This window comes from Patella vulgata, chromosome 2 (genome assembly GCF_932274485.2).
Source record: "Patella vulgata chromosome 2, xgPatVulg1.2, whole genome shotgun sequence".
Lineage (NCBI taxonomy): Eukaryota > Metazoa > Mollusca > Gastropoda > Patellidae > Patella > Patella vulgata.
Genome location: NC_065880.2, coordinates 41,276,730 through 41,294,401, shown reverse-complemented (window position 1 = coordinate 41,294,401; position 17,672 = coordinate 41,276,730). Strand labels below are relative to the sequence as shown.

The 17,672-nt window shown below is 32.2% G+C and overlaps 1 protein-coding gene across 1 annotated transcript in view; it reads left to right on the top strand.

The window, feature by feature from the left end:
* LOC126810326 (DNA-dependent protein kinase catalytic subunit) overlaps positions 1 to 17,672 on the top strand; it is a 65,842-nt gene continuing 48,170 nt past the window's right edge. Inside the window, exons 1-24 of the mRNA XM_050535325.2 lie at positions 1 to 145; positions 5,410 to 5,486; positions 5,777 to 5,875; positions 6,006 to 6,080; positions 6,524 to 6,632; positions 6,980 to 7,092; positions 7,216 to 7,315; positions 7,886 to 8,031; positions 9,706 to 9,798; positions 9,965 to 10,024; positions 10,245 to 10,340; positions 11,144 to 11,226; positions 11,364 to 11,448; positions 11,796 to 11,964; positions 12,259 to 12,419; positions 12,817 to 12,957; positions 13,693 to 13,823; positions 14,029 to 14,112; positions 14,401 to 14,476; positions 14,586 to 14,702; positions 15,154 to 15,273; positions 15,965 to 16,121; positions 16,308 to 16,408; positions 16,915 to 17,107. Of these exons, the coding sequence (XP_050391282.2) occupies positions 1 to 145; positions 5,410 to 5,486; positions 5,777 to 5,875; positions 6,006 to 6,080; positions 6,524 to 6,632; positions 6,980 to 7,092; positions 7,216 to 7,315; positions 7,886 to 8,031; positions 9,706 to 9,798; positions 9,965 to 10,024; positions 10,245 to 10,340; positions 11,144 to 11,226; positions 11,364 to 11,448; positions 11,796 to 11,964; positions 12,259 to 12,419; positions 12,817 to 12,957; positions 13,693 to 13,823; positions 14,029 to 14,112; positions 14,401 to 14,476; positions 14,586 to 14,702; positions 15,154 to 15,273; positions 15,965 to 16,121; positions 16,308 to 16,408; positions 16,915 to 17,107 (2,731 nt within the window). The remainder of the gene's footprint in view (positions 146 to 5,409; positions 5,487 to 5,776; positions 5,876 to 6,005; positions 6,081 to 6,523; positions 6,633 to 6,979; positions 7,093 to 7,215; positions 7,316 to 7,885; positions 8,032 to 9,705; positions 9,799 to 9,964; positions 10,025 to 10,244; positions 10,341 to 11,143; positions 11,227 to 11,363; positions 11,449 to 11,795; positions 11,965 to 12,258; positions 12,420 to 12,816; positions 12,958 to 13,692; positions 13,824 to 14,028; positions 14,113 to 14,400; positions 14,477 to 14,585; positions 14,703 to 15,153; positions 15,274 to 15,964; positions 16,122 to 16,307; positions 16,409 to 16,914; positions 17,108 to 17,672) is intronic.

Genomic DNA, 17,672 nt, shown 5'->3' with positions numbered 1-17,672 from the left:
ATGGCGGCCGGCTTACTAGAAGAAAGTTTATGGTCGTTGCACAAGAGTTTGGGAGCTTCTGGTGAATCTGAAAGAGATCAAGCTGAAACTGTTGTAGGGAACATAACACAAATATGCTTACACGAGATTTCTTTGAAAGATATAGGTGATTATTAACTGTCACCCGGTATTTTTAAGCATTCAAAATCAATTCCCAGCCCGCCAAACAGAAAAAAAAAACAACCGAGCTCTAGCCCCTAGGGCCTAGGGTCGATTGATCAAAATTTAGTTTTGAAGGCAGCACATGCTTTTCGAATCAATGAATACAAAAGACTTTCAAACTGAGCAATAAGCAATTCAGAAAAAACATTACCACTAAGCTTAGTGCTAGCTCCTGTTGTAGGCTATAAATTAAATTAATGATTATTCTATATAATCATCCTACTAGCCTACTGTCTGAACGGTGGCAAATTTTGAACGGATTTCGTCGATTGTGACCAAATTACTGATACTGAATAATTGCACAATTGAATATCCCAACGAAAAAAAAAATTCTCTCTTGAAAAGTCAATGTTTTTGCTTGTATTTTCGACTAAGTGTACCTACATATCACGTGATGAGCTAAACCATCTTAATAATATGTCGAAGGGGGCAATGGTTGACAAATTTTGACAATCACGTGTGTTGCAATCACAACAATGCGGAACCTTTCCGATCGTTTGAGTTTGGGCAACAAAAATGGCAATGAAAGACAATAAAATTAATTTGAAAACAATTGATTCACAGTCTACAAAATTTTATTCACAATGAATATATCACCGATTACATGAATACTCGTAAATATTACTTTTCACATCATCATCACCCCATAATTGTAAATACCCTGTATATTATATATATTTTAATAAATTATATTAGGTCCTACATCCCTGTCAATTATATGTAACTCTGAGGCTAACATTTATAAATAAACCCACTTTATTTCATAATTTTAATTGATAATATTTCATAACGCGGGATCTGATCCCATTCCCAATGCTCTGTGGTTATTAGTCCATTTTCAAAGTTTTATGATTACAAAAAAAACTACGAAAAAGGGCCACCACTTCTTAATAATTTCCATATTTAATTCACGTTCCGACTGTTCACGTCAATATTCCTGATTAAATTACCTTTTTTTTTTGATTATTCAACAGATACTGAAATCGAAACATTGTTGATAAGAACAGTTTGTGATGTCTAAACATCGTTTATCGTCTTTATAAAAATGTATTTAAAACAAAAATCACTTGTCAAAAGAGGTATCGCAGATTGCGTTTATTATTGGGTCTTGTGTGTTGATTATGCAGACAATGGGAAAAACTTGTGCAAGTTTCATGCTAAATTTAACCATTTTCACTGCATCTGTGTAGCATACAATAACTCATATGGCATGGTACCTTTTACGGTAATAGAATTCAAAGCATTGATTGGCTGAGGCATGATCGCGGTCTATGAAATGCCATCAGAAAATTCCATTCTCTGTGAATTTCAAAATGGAGTTTTACTTGTGATTATTATAGGCCTATAGTTAATAGCTAAGAGTACAATCGTATGGATACATTGCCCTGTGAATTTCAAAACGAAGCCAGGATTTTCGGAAATTAATTGTGTTACCGAGACGCAAAATTCTTGACAGGTTTTGCACAATGGAAATAATATTAGAAGAGAAATAGAAAGACATGGAACAATCTGCCGATAATTAAACCGATGTGTGGTATGATTTGTTGTTGATAATATTTTTTGGTATTTATAAAAAACTAATAATTACGTTATATACCTATTCAATGATTCAATGGCCTCAGCTATTAATTTTGCCGAGGCAAATGTAAAATACATCGGCATTTACGGATCTACCCCAGCTACAGCAGATTGCCGAGGTTAATTGACAGGACTGCTTAAGTTCATCAGAAAATATTAAAGGAATGTCGTTCTTTTTGTTCTGCACCTGTGTTCAAAAGAAATAATCCCACCCAACTCTCTAACCAAATAATTAATACAAGACGGAAACAATGTTTGTAAACTCCCAAACTCATTACTGGGTCCGAGGGCAATACCTTATTCATACACAAAATTTGAATTGTTGTGAAAAGAGCCAAACACCATTACGATAGACAAGCCTTGCTGAAACCCCTTAAATAAGAAATGATCTGTCCTGATAAGTGACGTAATTAGTTTCCATTTTTGTATTTTTCGATGTCCCAAGTTTTTGAGTTCAATTTTACAAGAGAGAACTTTTTTATTCACTGGGATATTTAGTTGTACAATGGATTTTATTGTCCCCCGCCTTTCGAAGAAAGCAGGGGACTATTAAAATGGGTTCGTCCGTCTGTCTGTCCGTCTGTCTGTCCGTCCGTCTGTCTGTCCGTCTGTCTGTCCGTCACACTTTTTGGGACACAATAACTCTCTTCCTAATTGAGCTAGAATGTTCAAACTTGGTGTATGTGTTTATTAGGTCAATGCCTTGATGGAGTTCGAAGATGAGCATTTTCCGCTTAGGGTAAGCAGAGATAAGCAATTTGATTGGTTGATGCTTTGGGACACGATAACTTTTAATTGAGCTAGAATGTTCAAACTTGGTGTATGTGTTTATTAGGTCAATGCCTTGATGGAGTTCGAAGATGAGCATTTTCCGCTTAGGGTAAGCAGAGATAAGCAATTTGATTGGTTGATACTTTGGGGCACGATAACTCTCTTCCTAATTGAGCTAGAATGTTCAAACTTGGTGTATGTGTTGATTAGGTCAATGCCTTGATGGAGTTCGAAGATGAGCATTTTCCGCGCAGGGTAAGCAGAGATAAGCAATTTGATTGGTTGATGCTTTGGGACACGATAACTTTAGTTGTCCCCCGCCTTTTGAAGAAAGCAGGGGACTATTAAAATGGGTTCGTCCGTCTGTCTGTCTGTCCGTCCGCCTGCCTGTCCGTCCGTCTGTCTGTCCGTCACACTTTTTGGGACACAATAACTCTCCTTCTAATTGACCTAGAATGTTCAAACTTGGTGTGGGTGTATATTAGGTCAATGCTTTGATGGAGTTCGAAGATGAGCATTTTCTGCTTAGTGTAAGCAGAGATAAGCAATTTGATTGGTTGATGCTTTGGGACACGATAACTTTAGTTCTAATTAAGTGAGAGTGATGAAACTTGGTGTATAGTTTTATTACATCAGTACCTTGACTAAGTTCGATGATGAGCATTTTCTGCTCAGGGTAAGCAGAGCGATAAGCAATTTGATTGGCCGAGACTTCGGAACACAATAACTCTCCTTCTAATTGAGCTAAAATGTTCTAATTGAGGTAGAATGTTTAAACTTGATGTAGATGTTCGTCTTGACTGAGTTCAATGATTAACATATCGATCTCAAGCTAAGCAGAGATAAGCAATTTCCTTGGTCGATGCTTTGGGACAATATAACTTTGATTCTGTCTGATAGAGAGTGATGAAATTTAGTGTATAGTTGATAAACAGTTTGATTGCTCGATACTTTTGAAAAAAATAGATGTGCGATTAATTAATATGTGGCATCTATTTATTTGCGGATTTCGGCGGGGGACATCAGCCTCACTGTTGGCTTGTTTAACCGGAGGTAATTTCAAACACACAGGTACGTTTATAATAACCAAAGCCAAGTAGTTTGTTCATAATCGAGGAAATCCGTTTAAAATTTACGATGGTTCAGACAGTAGTCAGAATCATTCTGAATTATTGTAGGTGTTTCTGCAATCTAGATTCACATAGATTTCTAGCATGTTTGTCATGGCTGTGCAAAAGTCTGTTGGACTATATTCTGTATTCACAATCACATACCGGTATATTGATATACAGTCCTCGAAATTAAGAATTTTCTACTTTGGCACAAAAAAAATGAAAAATGCTGTGGCAGTATGGAACTTCTACGGCACCACTGCATTTTTTGTACATTAAAATCGATACTTTTCTGAACTTTCAAGATGGATAAATTTATTTATTATACATATGATATGATAACCAAAACTAATGTTAGTGATATTACATATACCATTATAGTTATTATTACTGTAGTTTACTGTAGTGGAAGTAAGCTCTGTGTATCCATACACGCGAATAGTTCGTGAAATGAATTTAAAATTAATTGTTTGTTTGGCATATTATAGTTACAATGCTGAAACAGATCTATTTTATGTAATTTTGGTTTAAAAGAATAGCAAGAAAATAAATATGAACTTTTATGCTCCATTACATAGAGTGTAGTAATTATAAACAAAGGGTGTGAATCGTTATAGCACGGTCAGACGACATCCTCCTGGTACTATTCTATAAACGGGACATTAGTCATTATTAGGATCATAAGATTACCATGGCAAAAAAATGAATTATGGCGTGGCAGACACGCTTGCGTTGGCTTTTACCATGGGTTTGCTGTTGATATTCCCTCCTCTTGCATAAATTCTTTCAGTTTATAATAAATTAATATAGGCTACTGGTATCACAAATACACCACAAATTTAAATGTTGTATCCTCCCCCCCACCCCATCAACTGATTCAGAATTCAGTAGACACTTATAATAATAATAATAATAATAATGAAGTTTTATATAGCGTCTTCTCCATGTTGACACATGCTCAAAACGCTTTTTGTAATGGCTCTACTGGTAAAACTGTTGAAACAGGAAAGTCTTTAGTGCGGATTTAAATTGATTAAAAGTTTGTTGATTCTTGATCTGTTGTGGAAGTTCGTTCCATAATCTAGGACCAGCTGAACTGAAAGACCTATACCCATATGACTTCAAATTATATCTTGGAACAACTAGTGACTGTTTATTTTGAGAGCGAAGTGATCTAATAGGATTGTAGTCATATAAGAATATCTCCAGAATTCCTGTGGGGATTGATCGGCATGCACTAAAGCAACAGCCTACTGTCAAATAAATGTCCCAGTTTGGGTGATGAAATACATTTTCAAAACCCCTGCGGAGGATGGCCATAAAATTAGTTTCGACCTTGACTACTGGATTGTTTAAGACCTTACATTTTGTATTTTTATTTCTCAACCAAACAACATGATAAAATTGCTTTCGTATGTATCTCTTAGAAAAATGAACCCCTAATAATTTAGTAAAACTGTCCTGAAGAAACCAAAATCAAAAGAAACAACTTATTTTGTGGATGCACAATTTTTATCATTGAAAGTAAATATAAATGCAATTTTTAATAAATAGGCCTAAAGATTGTATGCTTTGTAGGTTAAGTGAAATTTGTAATACACACACAATAATAGAATGAGATCATCCATATTGGTCATGCAATAAATGAAACACCTATATGTATATTTAAACTTTTTAATTCAGCAAAAATCATGTCCAAGAGGTATTGTAAAGTAAAGTTTTTATTATCAAACATTTTATATTTTAGATTATTGTTGTTCGGTTTTGTTTGATAAAGAAATTGGAATATTGGCTTATCTACAGAAGATATCAAAGAAAAATGAGGTTAGAAAATTATTAAATAAAATTGTTCAGTGTAAACCTAAAAGATATATTTCTGTTGAACAGCACATGCTTTTACTTCAACAAACACATGTTTTCTTGAGCTAGCATCAATATTCATAATTAATTGTCATGTCAATTGATCTAAAGGGCGATGTCTAAAAATAAGATCATTTTTATGTTGAAATATTTAACCAAGTCACATTTTTGTGACTTTTGAGCAAGATTGCTAAACATGAGTTTAAGACCAAAACAATTATTACATGTAATTATTTTCTTTAAATTTTTGATAGTATCAAGGTTCTGGTACTAAATATGGATTATTGGAATTTTTGTCTGGTTTTATACACAAAGTGGATAAAAAGATTATCCCCTATGCAGTTGAAATCAAGGTAGGAATGAATTGATTCTTTTGAACTTGAATTGTAATTTAATTAAGGTACTATTTTCCCGAGGAATTATGATATATTCATCAGTAAATAGGACTTTGATCTTTGATTGACCATACTTTTATTTTTTCAGGAAGTGTGCATACTCAATTATTCCACTGATAGATTTGCAAAGATAAGAAATGCTGCCTTACCTGTTCTTATCAAGGTACATTAATAGATAGAACTTTACAATGGCCTTGCTCCCAAAACATTATATTTTAAACTCCTTGTGTATAATATGCAAGAGTCTTTCTATAACTTTAGAGTAGCCAGTGAACTGTTATGTAAGCCCTTGTAATATATAATATGTATGGATCTCACTATATGATAACTGTATAGGCTACCGTTAATGTCTTAGTTATGCTAAGAAATTAAATGTTTTCTTCCCATATGATATGAATAATCTACTTAATTATGGTTATTAAAATTCATTGTACAATTAAATAGTATGTTTCTTGTAATTTGTGTATACATTGTTCTCTTTAATTGGAATTAAGATGATAGAAGAAAATGACTTCAGTCCACAGTTAGGTTTTAGATTGTTATTAATAATATGATTATGTTACAGAATAATATGTACATTATGTTATTGAATGATTTATTCTGTAGATACTAGAACTGAGTGTTGGAACAGACTTGGGAGAAGATTTGCAGATAAAAAAATTGATTGATAAATTTTTTATGGAATTAACAAAGGGTTCAAAACTTACAGCCTCGGGTATGCTCTTTTAACTCAGAAACACCACTGACTAAACATTTTGTCAAAATGATTATAAATTGAAAATGGGGTCTGAGGAGTCAAATATCTAGTGGAACTCTTGTGGTGAAAAAAACCCATAGGCTAACAAATTTTAATCAGATTTATTTGAAGTCAAATTTCTATCATTTTCTTCTATGTCCAATATTAAAGCCCCCCAAACCTTGCTATATTACTGAAATCTAGGCCTATTGACTTTATTAATGTTAGATATAAATTTTTGTGTATTTACACAGTTATTGTTACTATCTAATCTCTACTGGTCTTTAAAGTTTAATATGTTTTGACAATTTGACAATTTTTTACAGTAAAAGGCAGTATTTACTATCTGTTAGGTGTAATAGCAGAAGTTTACCCAGAACATATGATGACATATTCTAGTCGTTTACTTGATATATATAAATCAGCATTAAAACAAGAGGTATGGACATCTTTCTTTTAATTTATTTCTCAAACCACTGATAGATTGTGAAAATAGCGATCAAACATTTTCTATCTCTTCAAAATTAATTATTACCACAAATCTTCTGTCTCTGCCTTATAGATGATGGCCAAAACAAAAAAACCTGAACTGACAGTAATCAGTGGATGTTTAAGTGGATTAACAGCTTATCTGATAAACTTTACTCAAAGCTCAGAAGATGGTAAACATGTTTTTTTTATATCCACATTGAAATGTTAATTATTGCTGTCACCCATGTCTGTCAGCAACAATTTCTTGTCAACACTTTACAAACTAGATTGCTCTCTATCCCCTGATCTTTTAAGAATATATACTCTTCAAAAAAAAGTAGGGGATATTCAGAAACAATACAAAACTGCGGAAATGCACTGCTGTTTTTATTAGAGGTAACCAGTGTCTGTTAATAACAGTTCTTCATCATTGCAACCGTTTGTTATTATTGGGCATATCAAATTTCAACCGATATCACGTCTTGAATATAAAGTTGAATCTTGTCAGCACTTCAATGATATTTAACAGTATATTAAAGATTTTGCATTTTAGTTGCCTAAAATTTCACAATTCAACAATCTCTATGGATAACTAGGACGACATATCTTTTGTAGACATGTTTTGTTGCCAGATAACCTATCTTTTTTTTATTTTAGTGTCTTTAATAACCGTCATTTGCGTTTTCATTTTGTTAATGGTTATATTTTTTATTTGTCATGTATATATGATAATATTTAATCATGTAATATTATGTTTGCAGGTTCATGTTACGACATATACAAGTATGCTAAAATGGCAATAGACCCCTCTGTTAACTTGTCTCGTTATGAAGTACCTAAAGCAGGTTTAATTTTATTTTCAAAGCATGCCAGCCAGTTAAGAGAATTCTTTATTGATGATTATCAGGTAATTGCATTGTAAAGCAAGAATCGTTTGGACTCTAAAGTTAATTTGGATCGCCAATTTAGGGACTAAAGTGTTTCAATAATTTATTATTGCGCGCCGAACGAAGTAAGGGAGGGATATTGAAATGGGTTCTGTCCGTCCCCGATTTCTTTTCCGGAGCAGATCTCATCTTTGAATCTTTGTACACACATCAGCCTATTACAGTAGTTGTGCCTTTTGCTAGATAGGAATTTCTTGGATTTATATATTTTTTGTTTCCATGGAAACAAATTTGACTTAGTTTTTGGTGTACAGTTTTGTTTCTGGAGCATATGTCATAAACCATTCAAGATATCTTCATGAGACTTTGTACAAACATCAACCTGTGAATGTGATAGTAGTTGTGCCTTTTGCTAATTAGAAATTTCTCGAATTTAAAATTTTTTGTGTTTTTATGAAAACAAATTTTGTTGAATGATTTTGAATTATTACTACACATTTGACTTGTAAATAATTAATTGTTGTGCAAACCTTACAGGAGTAGCAACTCTGCCTTGCCGAGCTACTGTGATCAGAGTATGAATCTTCTGACTAGTTCCATTGATGTTCCAAGAAGTTGTTTTTCCTTATACCCTCTAAACAAGTGCAAGGGCGCAGGATGGTGATGACTAGTCATGTCATCTTGTTATGACTTGGCTTATATGTAAAATATATCAAAGAATTCTTATAATACAGTGTTATGTTAAATTACATGTGTCTCTCAATTGTACCATTAAAGAATGGGGACAATGTACCGCTTAATAGAAGATCTTTGATTTAGTCCTCACACAAATATTCAAATTCAAATAATTTTTAGTATTCTTTATCAGCTGAGAGTTAAAGATACCTTCCCACGTACAAACTGGGTAATTTGATGATATATTTGGACTAAAACATACTTAAACTAATTAATCTATCAAAATTTTGCTTTAAATCCTTCTCAAAACATTGTATTCCTGAGGGAATACTGCTGCTATAAAAAATCTACAAAAAAAGGTCACGTTTGTGTCACATGACTTGGTACCTAGCAACAGGTGCGAAGCTGGACTAGAATTCATTGCATATACAAGAAAATGTTGTCTTTTATCTCTGTCCATTTATCATAGATATCAAAGCCTGATTAAATTCTCAGATTATCCACTGCCCACGTCTTTTTCTGTGGATTTTATCTCAGAAACTGTTGTACGGTTAAGCTCAACATCAAGTTTATCAACCTATACTACATCCAGTGCTCACTAACGCTGAGGGATCAGACAATCTTCGCATGCAACCTTTGAAGTCAATTGGGCAGACATCCCTAATTGTCGGGTTGCTACCTTGGGAAACCCTTATATTTTTGTCCTGCATGTGCTCCATGGTGTTCTTCAGGGAAACCATTATTTTTCTAGTAAGATTGGATGTTTCTACTTTCCATATATACCAAAATTTACATCCTTTTATTGGAAATAACCATCCGTAAATACTTTTGTGGGAAAGTATCTTTAAGACTAAGGGAATTTGCGATTTTTTTTTGTGTTCATTGAAATATATACTAATATTACTTCAATGAAATCAAATATTGATTTGAAAGATTTACAGTCTATGCAAATTGTAAAATAAGCATTTAATGTGAGAACTACAAAGGTGCACATTTTTTATTTCTATTGATGTATACAGGTAATGTATGAAAGATTATGCCATTGGAGTCATCATCGTAATAGAGAGGTACTGAATATAGGCATGTCTGCAATGGAGGCTTTTCTAAAAGAGGTACAGTAAATTATATGGTTTTCCGTTAAATATTATGACTGTTGTAGTAAATATTAATCAGTTAGATCAAGCATATACATATTAGATTTTGTACATATTTTGGGTTCACCTGCTGAAATCTTTGCAAATTTCAAATCAAAATGTTTTGTAATATTTTTAATTTCAGATTTCTGAGATGCTTGTCCAAAAATCTGGAGAAGGTCTGATTAGAGGAGCTGTATTTAAGGTATTACAAAGTTAAAAATTAGGAGTCGTACATATTTTGTATTTTTTTTTTCAAAGAGGTCAGCAAATGTTGATTTAATACACTTTTATCTAAGTAGGTTTGATATGTGATAATTAATTTATAATTAAATACACTACCATAGGAATTAATTACATTTATTTTCCTTGAAGGTAATCATACCCATTTAACAGATCCTAATAAATAATTTTTTTTTTGGTAGTTTTTCATGCAACAGTTTAGAAGTATAATGAATTCTAGTGAAGCTAACAGTAAAGAGATATCTTTAGCTATACGAGGTTATGGACTTCTGGCAGCTGTAAGTTATAGTTGCAATATTAGACATGTCATAAATTTATTTAGTATTCTCAAATATTGTACAGGATTACATTAATATGGTTAATTCAGCTTGCTATTATTGCATTACTCTGTATTTAATTTAATTAGGGAGCCATAGTGTCTCAGTGAGTAAGGCACTGGCTCGCTTACCAGGATCGTGACAAGGAGTAGGGTCGCCTGTCCAACCTCGTGGCTTTTCTCCGGGTCCTCCGGTTTCCTCCCACTGCTAAAGACCCCTACGCGCAAGCGAATTATTGTCATAAAATTGAACCATATGTTAGTCCCGAAATGACCTAGTTTGTGTCGAGTGGACGTTAAACCCCATTTCTCTCTCTCTCTCGATTACCAGGAGGTCTTGGATTCGCCGAATGAATTCCACAGGATTTTCTGACATGGTTTCCCCTTGTCAGTAGTGCAAGATGGAGGGTCTGGCAAAGAACAGTGTCTAGTTGTTTGGATGGGTCAAAAAACCAAGGTCCCGTGTACACATTGGTATGAATGTAAAAGAACCCATTGACAGTTTGAATTCAAAATAAGAGTGGGCTCTAGCGCCGCGGTCCGGTCAAAATTTCCCTCATAGCACACTGCATGGTGTATGCCTGTCTTCATTAACCTGGTCGGTGTAGAAAAGTAGGATGTTAAATTTCATTTCAATTATTAGTTATAGATAGATAATAAAATGTCTTGTATAGATATACATTGGGCAGAGTGCGATATGAAATTGGATATTGGTGTGTATACAAACCATATTGTTTTATCCTAATGCATTGTTGTATTTTTCAGCCATGTAAGAGTTTTCTAAAAGCCAATGATGTTCAATTTATGTTCAGTGAGATGATAACTAAATGTGAACAACAATTCTTTGGGTAAGATTAAGAAGAATATTTTGTGAAATAAACATTACATGCATATTTTACCTATAAAAAATCTGTTGAAATATATGGGTGATATTGAAAGATAATATTTTTTTATATTTTATTTATTTATGGTTTTTTTTATATAGAAATACAGAAGACTTACAGGATAAATTGCATAGTTTACATAGTTACCTTGAGGCATTGGCCAATATAATCAACGAAGTCAATGAGGTAAATAGCATTGGGCTGTAGGTGTTATAAATATTCTGTGTAATTTTGCTCCACAATTTCAGTCCACAATTTCTTGGTAGCATTCTGGAGGTTACTTTGGTAAAACGAATATTAGTGTTTATTTTGACAATTTATAATGACAACTTTCAGGGTTATGTCATATAGATACGAAACCATATTTACCCCTCAGAGGCCTCAGTCATTGAAACTTTCTACATTTTAATTGGTTGTTCAGCATGATGAAAGGGACATATATCTATTGCTTTAAACCTTGTGAAAAAAATGTATTTCTGTATTGAAAAATAATTTCCATCGGTATGAAATGAACAAATGTATTTTTATTTTAGGTTTCAGACACATTTGCATCTATTGTCGAACATCTTTTGGTTTTACAACTTGAGAATATACCATCTATAAATGAGAAAATACATTATAGCTGTATTAGATCTGTTATACATGTATTACTCTCTTTAATGACTAAAGGTTCAACATTTCATCAAGTATTATCTGGAGTTGGTAAGTTATTCATTATTTAAAACAATTGTAATGTATACAATGTTTCATATTTCTGATCATGGTATTATATTATTCTAATGTATCATTATATGTTTTCATTGCAATTAGACCATCTATTGTACTGTGTGTTTCATACAGTAATCAGAACATGATGTAGTGTGGGTATAGGTTATTTTCATTGTATCACAGTGTAATGAGAACATGCTCCCATCCTATTGTAATATTGTCTAGTTCAGTGTTTCAGAGTGTAAACAGAACATGCTCTCATCCTATTGTATTATTGTGTATTTTCAGTGTATCAGGGTGTAATCAGAACATGCTCTCATCCTATTGTATTAGAAACTGAACAAACAGAGGAAGATTTGACAGCAGTTGATACATTTAAAGAAAAAAACATTTCATATAGAAATTATCTGGATGTTTGGACTCATTTATTAGAAAGTGCTAAAATCAAGGTGAGAGATCCTGGTGAACAGCTTTCAATAAGTATTCCAAAGTTTGTTATCTTATTAAATTGCCCAAAAAGATTGATTAATTAAGAAGCATTAGTGTTTTGGGGGTCTTCGCAGGTTATTAAAAAAATATTTTGAGGTGTATGGTTAGTCTGATTTGTTAATACAGTTAAATCAAGGATGTTCAAAATAGACTGTGTGCAAAATTTGAGACAAATTGTCAAAGCTGTCCCCGAGGTACAGGCATTTTATCTTTGCATTTATCAAACTGTCTTTTAGTGGTTTTCAAGGAGTTTAACGAATGCTTGTGAAAATTGTTTTTGGTGAGTGTGATGTTTCCTCTTTGATTTTGAATTAGATGAATAATTTGTAATTACTAATGTTTTTTTTTACTCTTTAGGATTTGAGTACTCTGGGTATTTCTATTGAGGAAAGAACACAATTAACTGATGCTGTATATAATGAACTAATGACCGCCATTTTAAAAGTGCTGAATAAGTTAGATCTGACATCAACATCATCTACAGAACTTACAGAACAGGTTAGTAGTCATGTATACTGTATACTGTAATATATGCGTATTCTAATTTATTCTAATGCAATACATATTCATTTAATACATATTTATATCATGGCACAAACAAGGGTCATGTTTTAGAGAGAAGTGATTTCTCCCTACAGACAAAATAGGGAGTGAGGGAGACTAGTAGAAGAGATCAGATTAAACAAATTGTTACAGTACCAGTCTGTCATGTTCAGCCACTTTACCATCTAAATTTAAAGATGCATTATGTAAGATTTAGATAAAGAGCTGGCTGTTCTTGCTATGATAGTTAATAATAGATAATGCAAAGGAAATAGATCGAAAATTTCAGTCAAATTACTTCATTATGAGTGAAGTTATGACTGTTTGAAGAATAGCGTAGCCTCGATTTTCATTGCTACCATTGTTACGATAATAAACAAAGGCTCTATTACCCATTTTTATATTAAATGGCGATCATATTTCAAAATCACAACCATCCCATTTTCTAGAGTGTTGATTTGGGGCTTGTCATTTGATTAAATGTCTAATTAATAATTTATATAACATAAAAGAAACACTGGCTGTAGGCAGATTTACATAATGCATTTTTAATTAAAACTTTTATAAACCAGTAATTGTTATTCCATATAAGGTCTAGTGTGTAGAAATAGGCAACTAATGGTGCTGTATTATGGTGTAAAATAAATCTGATTAAAATATTCATTTGTTTCACTTTTTAAATATTTTCAGGTAGATGGTGCAAGTACAAGTGCTGATGTTTCTATGGAAACTGATGATGTGTCTGCTGATCCGACCGTTGGTGTTCAAGCCACTAAACCTAAAGATTTTCAAGTTTTTATCAATTTAGTTGATTTCTGCAGGTATATGCATGATTACTGGTATATACTTTTACATACCACGATAGAACTGCTCATTTCACAGTGTTTCATTGTTTAATACTTTTAACAAATTTATCTAAATTCATGATCAAGAAAAAATTATCTTTGATTTAAGAAATGAGTATTTTACACTTGTTTTACTTCGTTACAGAAATGAGTATTTTACACTTGTTTTACTTCGTTACAGAGATCTATTACCAACCAAATGTACAGAACTTTTTGAAAAATGGATATTTACATTTAGTCATAATATTATTCTACTATCCACCAAGTAAGTTATTTTGTTAGAACAATATTTGTATTCAGGATGTCTGAATGGGATTGGGGAAGAGGCTTAGCCTATGTAAAACCACTCTCCCCAAGAAAGTGAGTGTAGCTTGTGTTTAAAATGGTTGTTGCAAAATAATCAAAAGATTTTAAGCTGATTATGTGAACTTATAACAGAAAAGATCCCTACAAACAGTGGCAAATATCAGTATCTTACATTTACTGTTATTTGCACATTATTCTTTCTGTACTTTGACACCGCCTTCATCTTTTATTTCGTTTCTGTTTTCAGAAATCCTTTAGTTAGTGGATTTTATAAATTTCTTGCTATGTGTATGAAGATATCCAACAAACTCTCATATTTCCAGGTAAGCATAAACTTAAAAGGAAATCGTATATTTTATGTTTTATAAATTAAGAGATGGCTCTAAAGTTTGTTTGTATTAGTATGGTACTAAAAAGAATTTAATTTTACAGAGTGTTGCACCAATATCTCCATCAAAATCTCATGTTGCTATGGAAACTGAAGACTCAAGTGAAAATGAAAAACAAAAAGCTGTCTGCTATTTACTTGTAAAGAAATTTTCTAAAGAGGTATGAACAAGTATTCAATAAAATTGGTACTTGTGATAGTATTTAATTTGTCTCAATTCACAAGTTGTATGGTCTATGGGGGAGTTTGGTGGCCGAATGGTCTAACGCATGCACTTTAGTTCATAAGGTCTGTCACCGAGTCTAGTGGAGTGGTTTCAATCCCACCCTTGTATGCTACAAGGAGTAGGGCTTCTTGCCTTACTTTGTGAGTTTTCGTCTGGATTCTCTGGTCTCTTCCCCCTGCTAAAGATTCCTAAACGCAATTGAATTATTGAAATAAAATTGTATCGTATGTTAGTCCTGAAATTATTTAGTTTGTGTTGAGTGCACGTTAAACCCCATTTGTCTCATTCTGTATTATCAGATTTAATCAGCATGGATTACAAAACATAGTTGTTTTGGAGGACGAGTTCTCTGGTTGAATATAAAGTGCATTGTTATATTATTATAGGTTTTAGTTCGTATGAAACAATATCAAGATGATTTATTAGCAGCATGTTTAACATTTGTATTATCATTACCTAAAGAGATCATAACAGAACAAATGATAGAAGTTATACCTGCAGTACAGGTAAATATATAAATATTTACTAGTATATTTTGTCATTAATAACATAATTAACTTAATCTGAAAAGTTAATATTTTCAAAATTAAATAAATAGGGTGAGTGATTTTGTTTCTCAAAGTGTGTCGGTGCTATTAAACAGGTTAATAAAATTGTATTGTTATACTACAGAAGTATTTGATTTTCAGTCCTAAAAATTCGCCCTTTATCTGACAGTTACAGTTTCGGTTATTCGTGGTATTTTTGTATTTGATATTTGAAAACAATACATATAAATGATTCTTCAGAAGTTGGATTTCTAAAACGAGTACTATGAAAGAGCTGATATCCTTCAAAATCTTACCTTTAAGTAGCAGTATTGCTGAACAAACCATGAAACTAAAACATCTGTATTATGACCATCTAAAACTTTTAGATTCTTACTATGAAAAGTCTAATTCTTAAATTTGTTGGTTACCAAAATAATGTTTGGTTACAGTAAGTAACATTATAGAGATATAAACAATATGCATTATTTAAGAATATTGCAAGTACCAGAGCTTAAACTGTTAGAATTGCTAAATTAATGAACATATTCAGCATTTATGTCTTACATAGACTCATTGCTACTGTAAAGAATAAACTTATTGTTGTTAAAATTCTTAAACCATGGGCATTTCACACCACATTCTAAAATATTTTGTTTTTTTGTTATAGGTTGCACTGTCATTGGGTTTAAGTTATCTACCATTAGCTGGCATAGCTATTGATGCTCTAGAGTACTGGTGTCATAATCTGCCTCATCATATAATACATCCATATTATTCAGCTATATTACCATACTTAGATAATTATATTAAAACAGTTGATAAAGGTAACATTATTTATTAGTGATGGTTATAAAGCATAAAAAAATCCATTTTTTTATGATCTTAGTTGTGGCTAAACAGTAACATGTATCAATCACAGAAAATTGAATTATTAATCATATTGCTTCCCATCTCCACAGAATAAGAAAAGTGAGATAAGAAAACATATATTATGAAAATTGCATTTTCAGGTGCAGAAGAAATTAAAGTGGAAAGTACTGTTAGTACTGGTAAAGGGAAGAAGAAACTTCCTATCCGTTTGATACGAAAGCAAAAAATTGAATCAGAAAAGGTATGTTTATTTAATGACGCATACACTCTTTCAGGATAACAACATTAATTTTATTTTATTATGAATTGCCAAAGTAACCATATTTATCATTGGCTGTATCGATTAATAGCTATATAATTCTCCAATATCTAAATTATAATATTGTTGTTAATGTTATACCATATTATAATGTTATGTTATCATTCAAAATAGTTAGTTAAATTGGGGAGAAGTTGTTTATTTCTTAGTACACCTCAACTAACCTGTAATTTTGATTTCTTAGTACACCTCAACTTACCTGTAATTTTACCATTTTTAATGCTACCAAGTGCCCACCCTGTCATAACATTGTATCATCATCTCCTTACCAGCAAGGTGGTTCTAGAATTTTGTTTTTGATGCACTTGTATTAAGCATACCTAATTTAATGCCATGCTAGGGAGCTAAAAAAAAAAAAGAAGAAATATGCAATAAATAATTTGGTATGGTTCAATTTTGACATTGTAATCTTAAAATTTAAATTTCAGAGCTATGAATCAAAATTAGCAGTTGTAAAACAAAGAGTTGTGCAATATCTTGGATCACTAGGTGGCAGTGTAAATTATGCCTTGTTAGCTAATTCTGAAGAAGAAATAAGTAAACAAGCCATAGCCTGGGATACTAATAAACATCTTCGATTTGATATTCCGTTTATAGATATGAAACCTATTATATACTTTGGTAAGTTTGAGTGTATAAGCTTTTAAAGGGTTTCTCATTTTTTCCCCAATGTTTAAAGCAGTTTTTTTTATTATTTAAAATAACACCATTTGGGTGCTTAAGACCATTTGTACTCTCCTTAATTTCCTCTTGGAATAGTCTTGTGAGGTTATAATGTCAGAGTCAGCAATTTATAACAACTAAAATATGTTTTATTCTTCAAACTTGTTAATAGAGAAATTCCAGGTATATTTCTGTGAATATAATTTGTTAAAAACAACTCTTCATCACACAGCTTCTGTTCTTCTTGAGTCTGTGGATTCCTCACTCATTGGCTTAGCAATTACACAGATTACTTTCACCTGCTTCACTGTTTAGTTTCTAGCTATTTATCTCCTATCATCGCTTCATTTTTTTAAAACTGGTAAATTCTATGTGAAAGGTTCCTAGAGCCCTTTACACTTAAGGCCAGTTGACAAAGTTTAAAATTAGTCTGGGTCATATCAGGTCTCTTAACGCAAAATTACATGCAAACATTTTAAGAATTATGTAACATCTATAGCTGAATCAGTAATTTGGCTGTAAT